This window comes from Camelus ferus, chromosome 16, assembly GCF_009834535.1.
Source record: "Camelus ferus isolate YT-003-E chromosome 16, BCGSAC_Cfer_1.0, whole genome shotgun sequence".
Taxonomy (NCBI): Eukaryota; Metazoa; Chordata; class Mammalia; order Artiodactyla; family Camelidae; genus Camelus; species Camelus ferus.
This window is the reverse complement of record NC_045711.1, coordinates 5723404-5746181: the sequence shown is the minus strand read 5'-3', so window position 1 is coordinate 5746181 and position 22778 is coordinate 5723404. Positions and strand designations below refer to the sequence as shown.

Here is a 22778-nt window from a genome sequence, read left to right as displayed (position 1 = left end):
GCCAAAATTAGAGACTATCTTAGAATATCCATAAGGTATCTATAAGATATTTAAGATATCTTAAAGAGAATACTGCAGAGTATCTTAAAAAGAGATACTAACTTTATTCCTATCTCAGCAGCTAAAAATAAATTCCATAGGTGACAGTGCATTTATGTGGAAAACAGATTTAATCTACCTCAAGTATAAACTTATTATTATCACTGTATTCCCTTGACTGTAAAATGCTATTAGTTTAGATCACATCATCAAAACAGCTTTTTGGTGAAAGAAGTAACAGGCTCACATTAAATGCACACATAAAAATGGGAAGAATGCAAATTCGTACAAACAAGGAAATACTATTTTCCTAAACCCAAGGCTTTGCACAGAATTTGCAGGCAACCCTCTGGTGGCCATACATGTCTTTCTCTTTCATTTCCTTTGGTGACTCCTTTAGTGTCTCCTCTTGTTTGCCTTCAGTGCTGTAAGAGAGAAAACGAGAAAATGCTATGAATCCCCTGTCAGCAGAGTGCACCAACATGGTACAAGGGACAATTTGATTGGCCCAGTGGGAGAAGCAGTGGGAAAGGCATGGAGCTGAGAAGTAGGAAGTGAGGGCTCTGGTCCTGCAGCTGCCACTGACTAGTCACATGTTCTCAGGCGTGTCTGGGCCTCAATTTCCTCTCCAGAGACTGAGTAAATACTCTCCAAGGGTCAGTCTGTCTGAAATCAGACAGTCTAATATCTGATGTCTAATGATGCTACTGGCTAAGCAAGCTTCTGAGGAAATCAATGAAACTCAGGAACTTTGCTGGGGATAGAGACTGGAGCAAAGGGCACAGCCCTGGGGCTTTACCAACTGTGAGACTGCTTCCTGGAGGCCAAGAGAGGCTTGTGCCCAAAAAATGGCCAGAAAAGTATACTGAAGACAAACCTGACCTGTTTCTACTTTAACCAATATTTAAGATTCAATTTCAATATTCAAACACAAACTATAAGACTGATTCCACCCTAAATCCTTCCAAATGTTTTTACATTCTTAATTTTTGCAGCAATCCTGTAGACCAATGGTGCAAAGGAAAGAGCAAAGATTTTGGATTAAGTTGTGATTATTAATTCTGTTCACAAAACATTTGTTTTTCTTTTGAGCACAAAGTAGGACAGTACTTTTTGGCCCTCCTGATTTATACAAATGGCCATGTGACTTGTTTTAACCAGTGAAATGTAAGTGAAAGCGACGTGATTCACTTTGGGGCAGAAACTTTAAAAGCCCAGTGCACAATTCACCAAGCTCCCTTCTTCCTGCTTCAGCAAGAAAGGAAGCACAAAGACGTAGTCTCTCTCAGCCTAGACTTCTGATAGAAGGTAATATAGCACAGAACACTCCTGGACAACCCATTATGGACATGAAGCATAAGCACAAAATAATTTTTTGTTGTTTTAAGCCACTAATATCTGGGGGTTGTTTGTTACATAGCATAATCTAGCCTATCCTGACTGATATAACTACTTACTAACTGTGCAAACTTAGAAAAAATACTTTAAACTCTCTGAACATTGCTTTCTTTATTGGCAGAATCAGAGGGTTGTTATTTCAATTAAGTTTGACAAAACAGAGAATCTGGCATAGGGTAGCTACTGAAGAAATTCTAGTTATAATTATTATAGGTAAGGAAACTGAGGTCCAGAAAGGAGGAAAGTAATCTGAATGTTACTATACCAGGCACTCAGCATCTATTATTAGTTTTTTAGTTAAACTTTTTATTTTGAGATAATTCCATGTATACTCACATGTAGTTTTAAGAAATACTCTTTACCCAGTTTTCCCCAATTTCCTAACATCTTGCAAATCTATAAACAACACCAGAACCAAGATATCGACATTAACACGGTCAAGATACAGACCATTTCCACCACAAGGACCCATCATGTTGCCCTTTCATAGCTATGTTTATTTCTCTCCCACTCACACCTCTTCCTTAACCCCAAGAAACCACTCATTTGTTCTTTATTTCTATAATTTTATCACTTCAAGAAAGTTTCATATAAGCAGAATCATATAGTAAATAACTTTTGGGGGTTGATTTTCCCACTCAGCATAATTCTCTCGAGATTTAACCCGGTTGTTGCACGTATCAATAGTTCATTCTTTTTTTTTGCTGAGGAGTATTCCGTGGTATGGACATACCACAGTCTGTTAAATCCTTCACTTGTTAGATAACATCTGGGTTTCCAGATTTTGGGTATTATGAATCAAGCTGCTATAAACATTCATATATGTGCTTTTGTGTAAATGTAATTCTTCATTTCTCTCGGATAAATGCCCAGGAATCATATTATTACTTTTAACCTCTATGTCAACATTCCCAGAGAGGATTCTTATCACTATTTTACAAATGGAGAGCTAGAAGAGAGGGGTTGAGAAATCTGACTAAGGCCACACAGTTAGAAAGGCAGAGTCAGGATCTAAATACAGATAATGGCTCCTTTTCATAACCCCTCACGATTCTGCTGAACAAGTCCTAATGCAACTAAGCTGCCCAAAGTTTATCATTATAACATGATGGCTATTACATTCAAAGACAAGCAATATATAAATACGGGGCATTACCATCATTTAACAATACTTCCATGAATCTGAAATTGTGAATAAAATAATAGCATATACCTTCGTATAGGTTGGAATTGATACTTGGTCAAAATTTCAGCATTCTTTCCAAATCTTTTTCTCATTTGAAATTTTTCTTCATCTGGAAGAATTTAATAAATGCATTTTTAGTGAATTTTTACCAACCCAGAATATTATTGTCATTCCTTAAAATTTTTTCTTTTTCTGGTCCAGAATGAGAAATAATCTGGATAATCAAAGTGCTTCCTAATTGGGTTTGGACTGAGTATTGTGGAAGAGGTTTTTGCTCTGAAAGTTTATTTTTCTTTCTCGGAGGAGAGAAGTGTATTCTGACACTCAGAATACAATCAAGCCATTTACTGGCCTTTCAGTTATAACTGCACAGTTATTTCTGGAGACAAATGTTGTTTTTGTCTTTTCAGGAAGGCAAACTGACCTGGTTCCTGTCAACAGACACCAGGGGGCGTTGAAACCAAGAACTGTTTTTTCACTAAAGATTTCAAAGAGAAAAGACTATTAGCTGGGCATTCCCAGAATGCTAACTGTGTCTCTTGGCCACCAAACACTACTTAACAGTGGGGGTGGGGTCTTGAGTACTAAGGAGCTAATTCAACTGTCTTCTGTTCTCATGGGCATCAAGCGTCTGAAGTTACTTCTTCCCAGTTCTCAGTAGGATATTTTGCAGGCCTCTGGGGTGCACAGGGCCAGTGTCCATTTTCCTTCCCGCCTTTACACTGCTCTGGTTTATAAAGAAGGAGACAGACAGACCAGCCTGCCCTGTTGACAAATGCTCATGATCCCCCTGCCATTCTTCAGGCCCGGAGGTAGTCTGGTGGGCAATGGGAGGCCCACCATAATAGTGCCACCTTCAGCAGAAGCCAAGATGCTTTGAAACCCCACCAGCGGAGAAGCACTGGGGTTCTTCTTGCAACCCTCTTTCAAATGCCTAGAGAGCATAAACACCTAGAAAGCATAAATGAATCCCTAATAAGCACAATTTGGAGCTGGAGGGGAACTTAGAGATTTTAAAGTCTGACTCTCTCCTTTACTTTATACGAGGGGAAAGTATGGCCCTGGAGTGAAGTGACCTGCCCAAGGTCATGCAGAAAAAAAAAAAATCAGTGGCAGAACTGGGCTTGGAATCTAGCATGTATCTAACTGTTACCTCTTAGTACCTCCTGGGATGGAGAGGATATATGTCAGAGCACTAGAAGAGGGGAAGAGAAGGGCTGAAAGGTGGGAACAGTAGAAATCAGAGGCTTCTACATGTACTTCAGATGTCTGTACCAAACTAGTTCTGGTTTTCTGACCTACCTGCCCTATAACTTCTCTATTCTCCTCAACCCTCTTCCAGATACAAGTGGAGTGGCCACGCACAGGCCAGGCTCACACAGAAGGTGATCCTGGGCAGAGACTCCACAGAAAGAACTGGGTGGCCAGAGACCCAGGTCTGGAAATTTTAACTGTTCATCCAAAAGCTTACCTATTATCCTGAGAATTTAACTGTTCATGTAAAAGCTTACAGCCACTTAAAAAGCTTGAGGCCTGAATCAGGTTAGAGATGGACGCTGGAGTATGCAGCAGAAGGAAGGGAGCAGGTTTAGAACCCATGCCCGCCCTGCCTAGGCTGTTGAGACATGACCGTGAACCAAGCTTCAGTAGGCTAGTAGGTGGGTAAAACAGATGGCTGCATACCTTAAGAGCAAAAGTGCACAATTTAAAGTGTCTATATGAACACAGAAAACAAACTTACGGTTACCAGAGGGGAAAGGGGTGGGAAGGGATAACTGGGAGCTCAAGATTTGCAGATACTGATTGGTACATATAAAATAGATAAACAAGTTTATACTGTATAGCACAGGGAACTATATTCAATATCTTGCAGTAGCTCACAGTGAAAAAGAATATGAAAACGAATATATGCATGTTCATGTATGACTGAAGCATTGTGCTGTACACCAGAAACTGATACAACATTGTAAACTGACTGTACTTCAATAAAAAAAAAGTAAAATAAATAAAGTGTCTATATCAGAACCTGTGGTTCACTTGTATCTTGTCTTGTACCACACCCGGGCTGCTGATCCAAGGTTAACTTCCCAGGTAACAGAAAGCAGTTGCTAAGTTTACAGAACCTAAGGTCCTCCGGTGGAAGGGTGTTATATTGACTGTACTACTGACTATTATTAACTCTTTGCTAAGATGCCAAGCAAGCAGAAGAGACGGTGAAACTCTGCCTTTTGAGGGTAGAGAAGAACATGGAAACCTATTTCTTGTTGTTGTTGGGTCAATGACTAGCTGTGTGGCCTGGGCAAATCGCTCAGACAGATCAGCAAAGATAACTGAAGACCTGCTATGTTCCACAAAAGAGCCTGAAATCTAGGGAAAGACCAGAGAAGCAACTGCTCCAGCGTGTGCTGTAAGAATGCAAGGGGTGTAAGTAAGGTGACGTGTGGGTGTCAGGAGGCTAGTGAGGGAGGGGCAGGGGATTCATCCCAACGGGGAAAGCACTGAGCCTAGGTTTTCTCATCTATAAAATGAGGGGACTGGAAGGTTATCTCTAAGGACCTTTCCAGCTCTATGTGTGATCTGATACAAAGTGAAGACACGATTCTCAAAGGAATCTGCCCTGAGGACTTATTACCAGAAGCTTGAGGTTGGGCACAAGTATCCGGTGTTCCTTCAGAGTCTTCTTCAATGGGACTTGAGGTCTACAAAAGAATGAGAGAGCAAAGAAAGGAGGTTCACTGGACGCAGACAGATCATCAAAAGGTCGAGAGAGAATTTCCTGATGTTCTCAAATCTTGAAAATCTTTCTAAGATCCCGGCACCTTTCATAGAAAAAGAACAAACCTTCTTCACAGACATTAAGAACTCATTTGTACTGTAAGTTTCTCCTCAACAATAAGCCCTCCCACCTCCTATGGTGAGGGGGAGCTGGGTGACTTCTCTTCTTTATGGCATTATCTTCTCCTCCCCACAACCTTCCAACTAAGATGTTTTGACTCCTGGGAGCTTTATCAGGAAAGCCAAAGAAGGCTGGAAAAATGGCCTAGACTGCAAAGCTACCCTATGGGGTGAGAGCTCGGAACACTGGTTCCCTTGAGGGGAGGCAGTGACTGAGAGGAGGAACAAGGAGGTCTTTGGGGGGACCAGGAACGTTCTAGTTCTTGACTTGGGTGCAGGCCACATGAGTGTGTTCAGTGAGTACTACACTAAAGATGTGTGTACTTGTGTCTGTTACACTTTTTATATACATGTACATGTTACATGAATGTACATATGTAAATATATATACTTTACATCTTTTGATTAAAGATTTTCTTAATGTCCCAGTACACAGTAAAATCAAGAATGTTTAAAGGATTACTCTGTGTTTTCATTTTTGTTTTTTTGGGGGGGGGTAATTAGGTTTATTTATTTATTTTTTAATGGAGGTACTGGGAATTGAACCCAGGACCCTCATGCGTACTAAACACGGACTCTCCCATTGAGTTATACCCACCACCCATCACCGAGTTTTCAGAAGTGCAGATGAGGGAAAATTATGCTTTTTTATGCATCATTGAATTCTTCTTGTTAGTCAAATGTGACTGACACATACAGTCCTCTCTTTCCTCTACCCAACCTTCCATATTGGTAAAAAAAAAAGCCTCAAAAGGTGGCGGGTTAAAGGGAGGTGAGGTACAAAATTATATGAGTAAATAAGAGGATCTAATGAGTTTCATTTTATAAACGAAAATACTCTGTACAAATAGGTTCTTGCAAAAGCTAGGCGGAGCCCAGAGAAAGCCGTGGGTACTAGACAGCCTCACATCCACTGCCAAACCCGAGCCTCTGTTCCCGGCTCTCCCACCACTAAAGTTTGGCAGGCCAGGGCTAACTGCCTCTGCTGGTGACAGCCAGCTCTTCTTCACGCAGGCTGCCTTCTCTACCCTCCGGGGAAGGATGTGTGAATTAGATAACAAGAAGACAAGTGTTTTGAAAAAAAAAGTACAAAATGCTGTACAAATGCAGAAACCACAGTTTTGGAAGAAAAAAATTTACAATCTTCATTACCCGAAAAATGTGACAATGGATATATGTATGTTCATGTATAAGTGAAAAATTGTGCTCTACACTGGAATTTGACACATTGTAAAATGACTATAACTCAACAAAAAAAATGTAAAAAAAAAATTTTTTAAATAAAAAGATAATTTAAAAAAAAATCATTACCCGAAATCTTATTTTTCAGATTGTTTTTTTTCAAACACATGAAAACACTGATAAGCTGACATTATATACTTTAATGTGTGACCTGTTTTTCTTAATAAAAATAATTTTAAAGGAATAAGGCAACAGAGAAAGCTGAAAATATACTTCATCCTGAACTGTAATTTTTTACCTCTAGAGTCAAGTTTTCTTGAGCAGTTGAAAAGTAAAAATATTCATAGTCTGGAGTCAAAAATTCATCTGTTACATCTTCAGAAGACTCTGGTGAACAAGTTGATTGCCTGAACTGATCCTATGAATAACGCAGGAAATCACTTTTAAGTTGATGTTCAGTGTAAATGAATCCCTGTATAGCTAGATGCAGCGTTAATGACGGGGTATCAGGGTGACACTGAGCTCTTCCCGCCTACTAGCACCTCTGCCTCTGTCCTCCTTCCCCACAGTGAGCTGTGAGCCCGCCCTGAGCAAGTGTGACGAAGGACAGTCCTCAATCTCAACATTCTAATCTGCACAATGCAAGTGTAGGGAGACTGGGCGACCTTTTTGCTCTAAAATTCTCAGGAAGAAGAAAGGCCCCAGACAACTCAAGCTAGGGACTGAGTTTAAGCACCCTGACCCTCAGGGCACAGACACAGGCTGTGTGTGGGAGCCGTCCTCCAGGCTGAGGCTGCTCGGGCCTGGGGACCCCCTCGGGTGTTCTACATTAAAGGCAAGTGAAGGAGCATGATTTTTTTAAGTATCAGTGCAATCTCAATAATAAAAATAAAGTAAAATAATTTAAAGTAAGTTATTCCTTCAGTACCTCTGCTCTCTACACCTTATTTTTCTGCTGTTTCTCTACATTCAGGCCCTGATGACCACGTGGCCAGATATTGGCTTCTTTCCTCACCTTCAGTCATCCCTTTGCAGAGGTTTTGTGGTTCGTTTCTTTGGACATTGTTTTTGCCACAATCCCTCTTCTGTGCACTTAGCAGCTGCTTTCCTTTACCTCTCACATCAAATTGAAATTTCTCAGACAAGCCTGGCCCCCTCGCACCGTCCCCACTTCCCTGACAGAACTGCTTCCCTAGCCAAGCCAGTATGCCTCTTGTGGCACATCCTTCCAGCCCTAACGTGAGAGGAAGAATGAATTGTCCTGTGAGTGGTTTGTGTGCTGTGACTAAATACAACACTATGTTCTTCAAAAGACCTCAAATGTTATCACAATTGTATTTGTACACTGTTTCATTCTCAATTGCTATTTATATTCCTTAAATGATTGTGGCCCCACATCAATGACGGTTAAAGAATTTTTGGTTCCTTACTCTGGCTGGACTATGGCCCAACTGCATGCTTGAAAAATGCAAGGCTGCAACCCCAATGCAAATGCTAAGAAATGACTGAGTCCCAGAGATCTTGCTGAAGCACGGTTTTCGGGCATGAACACATTGCCTCCACTGAGCTGAGAGCCAGATTTGGGTCTCAGATGACATTCCAGGCGAAGGTACTCTCATCACAACCCTGGCCTTGCTTTCCCTACTTCAACCTAACTTTAGTCACAAGCTTTGGGAGCTGACCTCACACTGTGCTTTAAGAGTGGGTCTTGGAAGGGAGGGTAGAGCTCAGTGGTAGAATGCGTGCTTAGCACGCACAAGGTCCTGCGTTCAATCCCCAGTACCTCCACTTAAATAGATACATACATACATACATACATACATAAACAAACCTAATTACCTCCCCCTAAAACAAAACAAAAAAGCAAAATAATAAAAACAGGAATTGGTCTTGTCTACCCCGCTAGACAGAAAGCTCAAGAACCAGAGCTGAATCTAACACTTGTCTGTGTTTTCTTCAAGCTCCAAGGTACACAATGCTTTGAGCTGAACTAATGCAAAAAGTATTAGGCACGGAGGAAAGACTTCTTCATTCATGTCAGAGACATGAGGGCACATCCTCCAAAACAAACAAAAAAAAGCTCCTGTAGATATTATTTCAATGTCATATTACAGAACAACCCAGTTCTACTTTATTAGGTCCTCGGGCTCAAGCTGGCTCTCCAGGCTGTATTACTTACACTGTAAGGTTTCTCAGTGACCACAGATGCATCAGAATTTGCTGGAAAGACTTTACTGTGCTCTGGCTGCTCATTTTTTCTGAGGGGCAGGTTGCTGATACCTAATGATTATAACAAAATCACTGTCAGTGATATTCAAATGGCACAGAAGGGGCAAAGGACAGTGTGGGAGAAGAGATGCATGCATATTCTGCCAAGGGTGACCATGTTTCATATGTCAGCTTCAGTCCAGAAAGTGGAGACTGTTAGTTTAGCCTGGCCCCAGCACACAGCCTGGATCGTCCACCCTTTTGTCCACCCACTCAAGAGTGATCCTTGACAAGGAAGAGAATTTAAGCACAAAAAAACCCCCCAAGCTAATAGATTTTCTACCTAAGATAAATGATCTTTTAAATGTGCCTTTCTTTGACTTGCAAGCACCTGTGAAATGATATCCCAGGCCCTGACTGGAAGCAAATTACCAGGTGGAAATACACAGCCTTCAGTTTTAACCTGCAAATCTCTAAGTGATGACAGTAAATGGCATTTGCCTCTGGGTTCCTCTGCCACAGACTCTCTGAGAGCCGGTGGAATTTTTCTGGCTTAAAATGCAATGCAAAGAAATGGACAGTAGAGAATGGCCTTCCATCAATGCCCTCAGGTAAAAGGTGCAATTCCTTGCCAGGTTAGACCAAACACCAGGCTCAGAGCATGGGGATTATTTCACTTCCTTCGGACAAAGGAGTCTGCTCCAGTAATAGAAAAACTCATGAATCTCTGGATTTCTTTACCTGTGGGAAGGACAGTGGGATCAGAAGGGCATGCTGCTTTCCTCTGGAAGTGAGGATTCCCAGATAGGAAAGGAGAGAAGACCAACCAAAACAAAGGAAACATTCTTGGAAGTTCACTTGTTTTTGAGAGCTGGCAACTCGATCAAGCTCACCTACCCCCTCACCTACCCCAATTCCTCCAACTGATCTTACTAGTGAAACTTGGAGGCCCTGGCTGTCTGCCACGCTGGTCCCTGTTACGGTCACTGTCGTCTGTTATGTCACACTTCTCATTTCCTCCCGGCGCATCACTTTTCTTGGGATACTGTATAGCTCGCTGCCAATCCACGTGCTCAGAGACCCGACTGGGGGGCTGCAGCAGGGGAGCAGGCTCATTTTCAGCCTCATTCTCTAAAGTCAAACTGTTCTGAGGACGCCAAGGAAGTACCGCCAGCTGCCCCGAAGCTGCTTTCTCTGCCATTTCTTTCACCTCCCCTGGATACAAGAGAAAGTGGCATTTAAAACAGCACAACCAACACTGGAAGCAAAAGCTTTCGATTCTTCAAGAGTCATGTAATACTTTTACAGCTCATATTGTCACAATGGTTGCCTTTTTAGAACCAGCATCTTATCATCCTGAGCTTGCCCCATTTGGCTTGAAGCGGAGGAGAGGAGAGAATTAATGACACAGCGAGGAAAGGGCAGAATTTCAGTTAGTTACAGCCCTTTTTGCTGAATTTCAGAATAGAAGGCAGCAGAAAACTTCTAGATGGACTTTCTTGCTGTGAAGATTTTATAAGAAAATGACAACCGAAGCCCCTAGGCTGCAGAGGCTAATGGAATGAATTCTATTCGAGTGTGTCTAGCCTTTCTAGACCACACTCAGCTCATAATTTGGGAGTATATATATGAATGTACGTGTGTGTTTTCATTTAAATTTTCAATACTTTCGCAATACCACTTAGCATTAGTATTAAAAAACTCAGACACTGTATCCTTTTAAGATTACAAGACAAAACTGATACAAAAGGATACTGCCCACAGGATGTGTGAAAGTGACAGGGCAAGCCCTCTACTTTCATAGTTATATGTTAAATATGTATATTGTGAGATTATCTATTTTTACTACATTTGTCACGTAACATTCATCTATATAGAGAGGAAGCAGGAACATTTCCTATATAGTCTAGAAATGGAAAAAGCACTTCTGCAGTTTGTAATCCGAAAGGTCGTGCTTTGAAAACGGAATGATCTAGCAGAAGAAGAGAATGTAAGATGACGCTGCAGTACAGGCTGTGTACTGAGAGATAACAACCAGGTGAGAAAAATACTTTAAATTTCATTTTGTCCAATAGAACCCATGACTTTATACTCACTTTTCCATTTTAAGTGTGTCTCTCCATCATCTTCACTATTTCTTGACTTTGCGTTAAAGATTTCAGAAGACACTGATTCCATACTGATCCTGAATTGCATAGATTTTGTGGGGGAGCGAGTGGACACAAACACATCAGTTTGCTCAAGTTCTTGACAAAACCCCAAGCCCATCAATCCCCCTAGAGGACTGTCCCCTATTCTCAGAGCTGTTCCTGGGGTTGCACTGACTCCTACCCACCACCAGAGGGCAGCAGGCTCCCCAGTGTTCAGCCTGCAAGGCTCTACTGGGTAGAGCCCCAGCCAGGGCTGGATGATGAGGGTGGTCCTTGTGGGTGGCTTGGCATGGTGAGGAGTGCACTACTGAGCTGTGTCATTTTGGTTCGGGCACTGGACTCTCTAAGCCTTCCTTGGCTAAGAAACGAAAGGACTGGGTTAAAAGGTCTCGAGGTAGAAGACCCACAATTGAAACATAGTTTCACCAGACAGACTCCTGGTCCTTGGGCTGTAGCAGGACCCTCCCACAATGACACAGAACATAGGTGATGGTTCAGTAACTATTCCTGCCCTTTGATCAGAATTCTCTGGTGACAGAGCCACCTGCATATCAGAGATAGCATAATTGCTAACATTTGTAAAGATGGTCTTAAGGCACAAGGGATTCTGAAGACTATTCAGAGATCTACAGCCTAGTTTCACTGAGTTCTAGATCATGATTAGCCACTAGCTAGCTCTCTGACTTTGGCAAACTGCAATCTCTCTGAGCCAAGGTTTCCTCATGTGCAAAACAAGGGAGTCTCTTTTTCCTCTAAATATCCCATTATATATATATATTTTTATTTTTATTTATATATATATATAAATTTATATATATATAAACATTTATATATATATATATAAAATCATCTATTAAACCAACTCTTTGAAAATGTGTGACCTGTGGCATATATATTAATTTCCTTTTATTCAGAATATCCTACTCTCCTGCTGGACCAGAGTGCAGAGAGAGATGGTTGAATCAGAAAGTCACAAAGGATCAGCTTCTTTAAAGAGCAATTTGGCAACAGCTCTCAAGAATCTTTAAAAATATTCAAACCCTCTGACCGACTAACCCTGCTTCTGGGAATCTATCAAGGACTTAACCCAAAATGCAGGAAAAAATTTACTGACAAATCACTGTAGACCTATTCATTAAAAAAAAAAAAAAGAAGAAGAAAACCACTTAAAATTCAACAATGGGGGAAATCCAACAATTTCAAAGTAAGTTTACAAGATGTTTTTAATAACAAGGGATAATGCTCATGTTTTAATGTAAAGTGAAAATTCAGGATATAAAATTTCCTACACATATATAATTACAATTTTTTGAAGCATACAAAAAGACTAGGTGGATTGGTAGAAAAGTCTTAAATTTTTCTTTGGTCTGTTTTTTGTTCTCTTGGGGGAAGAGGGTGGAGCTGGACAGGGGAGGCCACAACCATACTTTTGCTTTGTCATCCAGTGGCTACACTAGCACCCCATCTGCTTTTATCAATCATGTGAGGGCTAAACTCTCTGATGCCAGTTAGGTGATTCTTCAATAATTTCCCTCGTAAAGGTAAAACACACTAACCTAGAATGTCTGGACATTTTCCTTGATTCTCCATTAATGCACATATTTGACCAAACTGAAAGGAACAGCAATCTCTTGTCATTAGACTCAATCACTGCTGGGGACAGGAACAAAATTTTTTTTCTAGGAGAACTGACTTCAAAGCTATGTATTAATGCTGTCATTTAACCACAGAAAAGGAAAACTAAAACTGATATACTACTCTGTCTTGAAAACAAACATTTATTGCTCCTTTAATAACTCCTCCAATGCAAAATAAAATGCTTTACCTAAGTTTTTAAAAGCCCAGTTTTGGGGGGTGCTGTAGAGCGTGTACTTAGCATGCACAAGGTCCTAGGTTCAATCCCCAGTGCCTCCATAAAAAACAAACAAACAAAAAAAAAAAACCAGCGTACACATGTGCTTTCCTTCCAGTGATCTGCACTGAAACCACAGCAGATCCCCCCAGAGTCAGCCATGCTTATTTTGAACAACCCAGGTTTTCACACAGCTGATTTCTGGAGCACTGGCAAGTGGAAGCTGGTGCTTCTTTTTATAAGAAAAACAATCTGGGCAGTTAAAGGTAGGATGCTTTGCCTTTGACAACTAATGAGTTCTGTCTGGTTAACCTGCCAAACACTTCACCTTTGATGTCTCCTGCGATTTTATACTCCTCTTCCCGCTCACTTAATGGAGAGAACCTGCCAAGATCTGCTTCTGTGTTACTATTCCCTCACCTCTCACAATCTCTTTGTCAATAGACACATGAAGATCAGTAAGTGGCCTCAGGGTGACACGGGAATCTGAAGACATGGTGACACAAAGAACAATAAAAATGTTAACCCACCTGCTGGTATGTTGGTTCCTCTTTCTTTCCGAACTGTCCTTGGCTCCGTGAGTGGGCTGAAACTGTTCGCCTGTGCTCTGTTTTCCAGGGTCACAAAGAGCTGGCAGCTTAAAAAGCAGCAGACATGTTTCAGTGCTTTGATGAAGGAATTCCGCTCCTTTTCTCTTCACTCTCACATTCTATTTTTAAAGCAATCTTGTAAATATGTAGAACTAACCAGACCTCCCAAGACAATTTCCTTTTGCATGTTTCATTATCTAGTAACTCATCTCTTAGCTGGAGGCCCTTACGTAGAAATGTTGGCCCCCAGGACCCCAGTCCAGATGGGGTGCAAGACAGAATAAGCAGACAAAACAGACATCAAAAATCTGGGGTGGGAAGGAGGGTAACAGCTCAGTGGTAGAGTGCGTGCTTAACATGCACAAGGTCCTGGGTTCTATCTCCAGTACCTCCATTAAAAAAAAAAAAAATCCAAAATCTTTCCCCTATAGTAAGGCAGCAGGCTTTGTGGCAGGAGCCCCAGGCCCTGGGTTCTAGTCTAATCCTTATTGTGTTTCAGTTTCTTCATCCACAAAACAGGGACAATATCTGCCTAAATCTACCAGTGGGGGTGCAATCAAACAAAGCCTACAATATTTGTAAATAGTAGAAGTAAAATAAATTAAAGCCTTTGCCTTTCTCCAAAGAGAAAAACTTTGGAGTCCTACTCCACCCTGGTCTCGGTCACACCAACGGGTCTCGGGAAGTTCAAGTCTCTGAGCTCGAGCTTCACACTCTGTCAAAGGATGGGCTCAATCCACCTCTAAAATCCTGACTCAAGAGGCAGGAAGCTCTCTATGTGTGAACTTGTTCAGATTCATTCATTTATTCACTCCCTCAATGACCATTTATTGAGTACCTTCTATGTGCTAGGCACCTTGCTAAGTGTGGGGACACAGAATGAGTGAGATCTGTCCTTAAGAAGTTCACGGACAAACCACTCTTCAACCCATGGTTTCTCACATCCTCTGAGGCATCTTCTTTGAATACCAAGTTCTTCTCTGTGTTTGAGCTACTCAGAGAAGAGCTTGTGGTTCATCCATCATAATATCCCATAGTCTAATAAATAGCTGCTGTCTCTATAAATGTTTGCTAAATGAGTGAATGAGTTAATTAAGCAATTTAGAATGGGGATTAATACCTGCCCAAGATATCACACTTGGTGAGCTGAACTATGTAAAATTGTCAATACTTGATTACTTTGACCTATAAAACAGACATTTTGCATGGGTCAGCTTGATGCATACAATTTGCAGAGGACATGGGCCGTGTGCTGGGTCTGGAATGGGAGGTGAAGAGTATCTCCGTTGGAATTCCAACCTAGAGGCCTTATTTCCCAAAGCCCAGAGGGCTCCACCCCGGGGCGGCTGTGTTTATGGCAGTCCTTGCACGCAGGTCGGGGGCAATGCTGAGGCCAGCTCCCGATCCTGCACCGGCTGCCCTGCCCCCACTTCTCAGCCTTACCTGATGGTCCTGCTCTGACTGATCCCTAGTGCTTTCTTCTGCGAATTCGGTGAAAGATGTCCAGCCACAGCCGCTTCTTTTCTTGGACCTTCTGCCAAAATGTCCTCCTTGAAAGTCTCTCACTGTTCTTGGAGACCGTGCTGGGGCTGGGCAGCCGCCACCAGTGTCCGGCTGCCTGCCCCCTGGCAGCTGCATGGCAGGAGGAACACAGTTTAAAGATGGGGGGCTCACGGCTGCCGGGAAGTCGCGGGCACGTGGAACTTCTCTGGATGAAGCCCACAAAGACCAGCGCTCCTCCAGCTCCTTCTGCGTCGTTTCAACCTCATCTAGTTTCTGCTGGATACTCCGCAGCAAATCGTCATTCTGGTGCATGATGGTCTGTGAAATCTTCAGGTTCAGCACACACTTACTGATGTACTCCTCGGTCGTGGCCCTGCGGCTCACAGTGCCGCGGGCTCCTGGGGCAGGCTCGGGCAGGCCGAGTAAACTAAGTGAACTGTTCTGCCAGTCCCAGTCCTCAAAGGAGAGCTCTGTGCCGGCTTCTGAAGAGCTCTCATCCTCGTCGCGGAAACAGCACGCCTCTCTCTCCATCTTTTCCAACTCTTCTTCCATGGACTTCAGCTCATCTACCTGGTTGGACGACAAGCCAGCGCCCAGGTCCAGGCAGCCTGAGTAGATTTCGTTGATTTCAAAGCTGCAGAGGCTCGCCAGACCCGGGCTGGAGCTCCTGGCCTCTTCAGCCACAGAGCAAGCAGGAGAAGCAGCATCTTGGTTCTGAGGCTCCTGGGCCTCTGGGCTCGGGTCTGGGACCGGAGGCTCTAGTGTTGCTTTCTCAGTGGGAGAAGAGGGGCCCCTTGGTGAAGGAGGCTGACTACCTGTCGGAAGAGCAGTAACATGCTGTTGACCACAGTGACTGCACACGCGGCTCAGCACGAGGGGCAGGACAATGTGGGAGAAGCTCTGTAGTCCCCCCGCCCCTTCCCAGGAAAGGAGACGGCCAGATGCACCCACAGGGGTGAGAGGCTGTTCCCAACTATTCTGATGTGGGTCGAGGTAGAAAATTTGGGAGTGTTCAAACCCAAGAGGAAATGTTCTAAGCTTAAGTAATAGTATGTTCCAAACATGTACAACTGTCAGGACATGCAAACTACAGGCCCTTGAATCTTAAAGACTACATTCATACCTTTTTTACACACAGAAATGTTAGACTATTCATGCTAGTTAAAGTTATGCTCTTTGTAAGCATTTGATAAAAGGAGCTGAGACACTGCCCAAGAAGCCACTGCACTATGAGAGAGAATACTTCAAAAAATAAGGCCAGGACTGACCACCCACCACCCTTGGGTGATGGTGTACAGCTTGCAGAGGATGGGACAGAGGAGCCAAAGTAACGAGAGCTTGGAGGGCCACTCTGGAGGCCTCCATCCCTGTCCAAAGAGTCAGAGAATAGTCACTGAGCTGGAGTTGGAAGGCCTGGGTTCCAGCTGTGTAACAAGCCTGGAATCCAGAGCAAGCCACAATCTCTCTGAACCTTAGTTTTCTCATCTGGAATGTGAGGGCATTAAGCCAGACAACTGCAAGGTCCTTTCCAGCTCTGAGTTCTAAGGTTTCCAAGTATACTCAAAAGTAGTGATGCTGTAGGAAAAAAGTTTGGAAGGAAACACCAAATATTAACAAATTATTTCTGAGTAAGTTTCTTCTTTGTATTATTTAAAATTTTCTATAATGAGTAGATAATTTTTAAAATCACCGTTTTTATTTGTGAAGCAATTAGATAAATTCCTAAATCATACTAGAAATAAACTGGTTGTTACTGCATAGTTCTGGATCCAACCAAGGGGTAGATAGAGCCCAAAGAGCTTAATTTAATAATTCTAAGGCTCTTGATTTTTCCCCAAGACATCCACCTTTCCCAGTATGAATTGTGGGTTTAATTTGGAGGAGGTGATTAGTTGCAGCTCATGACTCTCAGAACACACTCATATCAAAACCTGAGGGTTAAGGCCATACCCGTTTCCTTCAGCTCTTTTACTTGCAAGTCAAGGGTCTCTTTTGGATGTTCTGAAGTCAGTCCTAGATAGACATTGACATCAGGATGGAGCTCATATCTCTGCACCCTGGGACTTTCGGCTGGCTGAGTCCTCTGGGCTCCAATAAAATCCTGTAACAAGGGAAATACTGTCAAAGACGTATTTGCAATCATCTGAATGTCACTGGTGTTTCAGAAACAGATCTGAAATATACTCCCTGTTACTCCAGTTAGGTAGACTGAGTATAGTCCTAATTAACTAGCTCATTATAATTACCAGTATTTAAAAAGCAAGAACAATAGCTGGCATTCACTGAACCGCACTGTGTGCCCCCAGGGTGCCCCTCCTATGTACTGACCCTCCCCAGCCTCCCTCCACAATTCCCTGCTGCCCTCACCAAGCTAAGCAGTTAGGCTTTTCTTGGGAACACAGAAAGGGTGTAATAAAATGAGGATTTCTAAAACTTCTTACAACTTGGTCTCTAGCTTCTTCTTGGCCTCTAAGTCTACACTCCCCTGAGACAGGTAAGCTGAAATAAACTCCTAACAGCTTCAGATCTTACCTTTAAGTCATTCTTCAGAATATACTGGATATCTTGAAGGTTCATAGTTCGGTCTTTCTGCTTGACCCGGATGCCTGACTTAACAATATCATAGTATGGTTTTGGAAGCCTGACATCCGCTTCTAAATAATTTCCCAAGACTATGGTTTCTTTAACAACTGAGCCATCTAAGCCATCCCAGGGTATGCTGTCTGTTGAGGAAAAAGTCATAGGAAGGAGAGACATTAAGAAATCAGATGGTGGGGAGAGTATAGTCCAAGTAGTAAAGCACATGCTCAGCACGCATGAGGTCCTGGGTTCAATCCCCAGTACCTCCACTGAAAAACCAAATAAATAAATAAACCTACTCACCTCCCCCCTCAAAAAAAATTTTTTAAATGAAAAAAAAGAAAGAAATCAGATGAGGGGGAGGGAATAGCTCAAGTGGTAGAGTGCATGCTTAGCATACACAAGGTCCTGGGTTCCATCCCCAGTACTCCCTCTGAAAATAAATAAAATAAGTAAACCTAACTACCTCCCCCATAAAAACTTAAAAAAAGAAATCAGATGAAATTGGCTAACCTTTGTTAAGTCACTCAACCTCTCTAAACATTCATTTCTCTGTAGAAAAACTAGCTGAATCCCAATAACACAAGACAGGCCACTTGACCCACTTAACAGGGAAATCCCTGCCACAGGGACAGACTCATGGAGGTACAGATTCCCTGCAGGCAGACCTGGGGACCACGAAGGACTGTTCCCTGGTATCAGGCTGACTTGCCCAACGCATTCATGTCATGGAAGGTGTGGTTTTGCTTCTGAGACTGTAAATACTGCTAAGTGGGGCTTGATTCTCACCCCCTCAGTGAATGTGTGTATGTACATTTGTGTCCCTCTCCTGAAGGATTCCTTTTGTCTTCACATGTGTGACCATTTCCTTTACATTACAGTCCCGTATGTTTGGAAGGGCTTCTAATTCTTTCAAATGACACTGCTTATACATACCCTGGACCCTGGGTGTGTTTGATTTTAGTTTACTTCTCAAAGGCCATTCTTTCCCCCTCATTTACAAGTTCTTAAGGGGTACCTCACAGAGACCCCTACGCACTGACAGCAATCTTCAGTTTAAAAACTTTGCCTGAATTAAATGCACTACCACTGACAAGCTGAGTCTTAAAAAGCAGGTTAAAAGAGAAGGATTTCTAGGAGATCATCTTATATCTTCCATAAGCACAAAGATGTTTCCTTAAAGAAGTCTCTTTTTCCTATGTCCTACATTTTCAAAAAACTAAGCAACTCTTGGGGGGAAAAAACTCAACCTAAGAATAGGGTCTTTGGTCACCATCAAAGTACTCTTCGATCTACCTGTTAAAATCTCCTGTATGATCATAGAAAAGCTGTAGATGTCTGACTTCACCGTCGCTGCCTTCTGTAAGATCACCTCTGGGGCAGCCCAGTTGTACAGCTGGGTGGGAAGGGGTACTTGAGTCAGGTCCCTGTGTACACCTCCGTCCTGGCTACAGGAAGAAACACAAAGTAGGGTTCATGTCTTAAAGGACCACTGTGATCTCCACGCAATACCTGTACGAAGCATTTACCTCTGAAGACTGACAACCTCCTTGAGCTTCTGGAAACCCAGCTAGACCCCGAGCTAATCCACACTGCCTGCTGTTCCAAGGCCTGCAACTTTTCACTGTTCTTACCCAAGCAGGCCCTGCCCATCCTTCCACCTCATCTGACCGCTCTCTCCTGCTCGCTCACTCACTCCTCTCAAAGCATAGGGACCCCCTTTCAGTTTCTCCAACATGCCAAGCACGCTGCACTGGTGGCTGCTTCTGCATGGCATGCTCTGCCCACAGATCATAGCATGCCTGGCTGCTTCTTGTAACTAAAGCATTAGCTTAGAAATCACCTCCTCAGAGAGGCCTCTCCCAACCACCTAATCCAAAGTAGTCCCATTTTATTGGCTTCAGAGCACTTGTTATCTGAATTTCTTATTTATTGATTTATTGTTTATTACCTGTCTCCCCTCCACCAGGGTAGGCACCTTACATGTCTCCTATATCACTGTATTTCTAAACTTACACCAGGGTCTCAATGCTTACTTCTGAATAAATGAACCTAAGACTCTTTGAAGAACCCCCTCAAGCTCCACCTGCCTTATCAAAGCCTTCTGGGACTCATCCAACCACTTGTGATCGCTTCTTTCCTGAGCTCTGCACTCTTGGGAATGAGCCCTCGCAGTTTAGCAGTCAAAGGTTCACTGATTTGCTTGAATAACTCAACTTCCCAACCAGGCTCCTTGAGAACCAAGTTAGAGTGTCCTAAATGTCTTCCGGGCCAACAAGAGTCCTTAGGATGAAATCAGCACTGACTTCCGCCCACAGCTATCATGAGCATCAAATGAGATCATGCGTGTGGAAAGACTCCATGAGCCACAAAGCACTCAGCAAGTAAGGAATATGAACATTATGGCAGCCATTTGCTAAAGACTTGACGACTGCTGGTTGATAATTAAGAATTAAGTTTTTGGTGGGGGAGGGTATAACTCAAGTGGTAGAGTACATGCCTAGCATGTGCAAGGTGCTGGGTTCAATTCCCAGTGCCGCCTCTAAAAACTAAATAAATAAGTAAACCTAATCCCCCCCAAAAGATAACAAACAAACAAACAAACAAAAAAGAATTAAGTTTTAAAAAATCAAGTAACCAGAAGTTCTTTTGAAGGCAAAGGAAAACTTTTAGAGGATGGGATGGGCTTCTCAGGTTTTGAGCAAACTTCCCTAAATAACAGTTCTTCCAGCAGAACTTTTGATAGACGGCAGCAAGTTCAGGAAGCCTTAAAGTTATAAAAGCTGGTATTTTTACTCTTTATAGTTTCACTGCTGAATAGGCAGGTGTGGCCCAGTGTCATGTGAACAGCATGGATACACAATAAAATATTGTATTAGTATCACAGGAAAAGCAATGGAGTGTTTTATTGTCAGAGGTATATTCTGAGGACCTAGCATACTTGGCTCTTCACATCCCAGGGCGATTGTCCAAGGGGGACACTCACTGATCTTCTCAGGCCTCTCAGGCTGCCTAAGGCAAGGGACAAGTCACTTCAACCAAGATTTATATCCTTTCTCTTACTTCCACTCATCTCCCTCTCTTACCATCCCTCTTCCTTCTCTGTTAAAGCTGGTAGGGTGTGGGAAGGGGCCTTCTTTTCTGGCTGTCATTCCAGGGCAGTTATTTTTCTGGGCTTCAGCTCTGACATCATTAAAATTACATTTAGCTACAGTCGTGTGATACCACTTGCAAGATCAATTCCAGCTCTAAAGATTCCACTAAGAAGGAGCTGAATAGGACAAACTATTGTATCATTTTTACACCAAGAGATGGGGTGCTACCCTTGACAATGACATTCAACAGCCAGACCTGTCCAAATAGAGTGTTACCAAAAATAAATTTGGAATTGAAAGCTATTTTGGACTCTTGGATAATCGGCTCACGTTATCAGCTGTCAAATGTTGCTGATGGACATTTCTGCCCGAAGTTCCATTCTAAGGTCAACAAGCCCAAGAGAACTCAACAACTTCCTACCCAGTTACCCCACAGCCCCTCACCTGGCCAGTCTGTGGACTCCGGCTCCTCAGTGAATCCCACATCTTTCCCTTCTATTTTGGTTCCTTGGTCACCACCAGGCCCTGCCCTGTGGCCTCCTAGCTGGTCTTTCTACTCTCAATCTCCAATTCATCCTGCCCCTACAGCCAGGAACATGCTCTACCCCCTGATCCTAGCCACAGCTGGGTAACTTCAGCAGACCATCTCTTCGCCTCTCTGGGCCTCAGTTTCCCCATCTATAACAGGACAGGGGTGGTTGGGCCTGGCCATCTCCGAAGCTCCATTTCACTCCTGGATTCACATTTCTATTGGAACGCTCAGGTCAAAGGAACTGTTATACCTCCATGTCAACAACAGATGGCGCTGCATCACTGCCAAACAGCTTGGGCTCAGCCTTCCTGAAAAGCCTGCTGTCAACAGCAAAAATGTCCAAACCCCTTAGCTTCCACTGCTCCTGAATATAGAGCCAAAGTGTTCTGAATCATTCTCTTCTGAATCATTTCAAGTTTTCCCTGCAGCTAGACTCATCCATTCACTTCAAGTGCTTCCTGACACTTACTACGCGGCAGGCCCTGAGCTGGGTGATGAAGATGAACAAGCCGTGGTCCCTGCCCTCTCGGAGGTCACCGTCTGGTGGGGCAGACACACTCGACCGTGGAGGAGTGAAATCCACTCAGTGATGCAGGGACAGGGCTTCAGTGTAGGCTTCATGGGGTGCGGTGGGACACTGTGTCTGAAGTGAGTTTAAAAGGATAAACAGGACTGCCAGGTATTCCAGATGTGGGGAGCAGGACCGGGAAATGGTACGGACTGAAAGTGGCTTCAGACGGTCAGGCAGGGAGGGGGAAGTGATGAGGTTGCCACTGTGGGCAGAGCCCCACCTTGGAAGGCTTCCCACCTTGCAAGGTGCCTGGACTTGATCTTGTAGGCAATGGGAGCCACTGTGATTGATGATGAACCGCATCTGAGGCCGTGCAGCTCAACTGGTGATAGCCGTCTGGCCTCCATTGGCTCCCACATGGAAAACTGCTCTAGTCAGACCTAAACTGCTGCCCTGCCTCTCTCTTGTGCCATCACAGTCCCTTCTCCACAAGCAGGAGCAAGAGGGATCTTCTTAACCTATAAATAAGCCATGACACCATCCTGCTCAAAAAACACCTTCACAGCATCCCAGCATTCCTGGGACAAAATTCAAACTTTTCGCCAAGGTCCACAAGGCCAAGCACAATCCGGCCCCCGTTCTCCTCTCCAGGCGGAGAGACAAGGGGCATGTGAGGTCCAGGAAGTGAGAGTCTTTCCAATTCATTCATTTGAAAAAATGCTGCACTCCTGCTGTGTGGAAGCCCCTTCTAGGGATCTGAGATACGGCGTCAGACAAAACAGAAATCCCTGCCTTAGCAGAGCTTTCCATGTAGTGAGAGAAAGAAATTATGAGTAGGCAGAAGCAAAGACCTGCTGAGAGACTTATAAGCAAAGCCTCAGTGACGGCTGGTGAGTGAGGACAAGGGTAAGCGGAGGTTTAAACGGATCTAGGCCAGGGGTCTGCCCGTGGCTGAGGCCTCACAGCAGCACAGAACCAACCCTGGGCCTGAGGCTCAGAGCTGCGGATGGCAGCGAGGAGCACGGAGGAGATCCTCTGCCCTGCAGGTCCTAGGGGC

At 43.5% G+C, this 22778-nt stretch overlaps 1 protein-coding gene across 1 annotated transcript in view; it reads right to left on the bottom strand.

The window, feature by feature from the left end:
- Positions 1 to 22778, bottom strand: part of TEX14 (testis expressed 14, intercellular bridge forming factor) — a 93509-nt gene that overhangs the window by 13602 nt on the left and 57129 nt on the right. Inside the window, exons 11-22 of the mRNA XM_032498396.1 lie at positions 18880 to 19031; positions 17536 to 17726; positions 16954 to 17104; positions 14944 to 15818; positions 13441 to 13547; positions 11005 to 11093; positions 9842 to 10123; positions 8880 to 8980; positions 6999 to 7118; positions 5256 to 5322; positions 2651 to 2732; positions 402 to 464 (exon numbers count right to left, since the gene is read on the bottom strand). Coding sequence (XP_032354287.1) covers positions 402 to 464; positions 2651 to 2732; positions 5256 to 5322; positions 6999 to 7118; positions 8880 to 8980; positions 9842 to 10123; positions 11005 to 11093; positions 13441 to 13547; positions 14944 to 15818; positions 16954 to 17104; positions 17536 to 17726; positions 18880 to 19031 — 2280 coding nt within the window. The remainder of the gene's footprint in view (positions 1 to 401; positions 465 to 2650; positions 2733 to 5255; positions 5323 to 6998; positions 7119 to 8879; positions 8981 to 9841; positions 10124 to 11004; positions 11094 to 13440; positions 13548 to 14943; positions 15819 to 16953; positions 17105 to 17535; positions 17727 to 18879; positions 19032 to 22778) is intronic.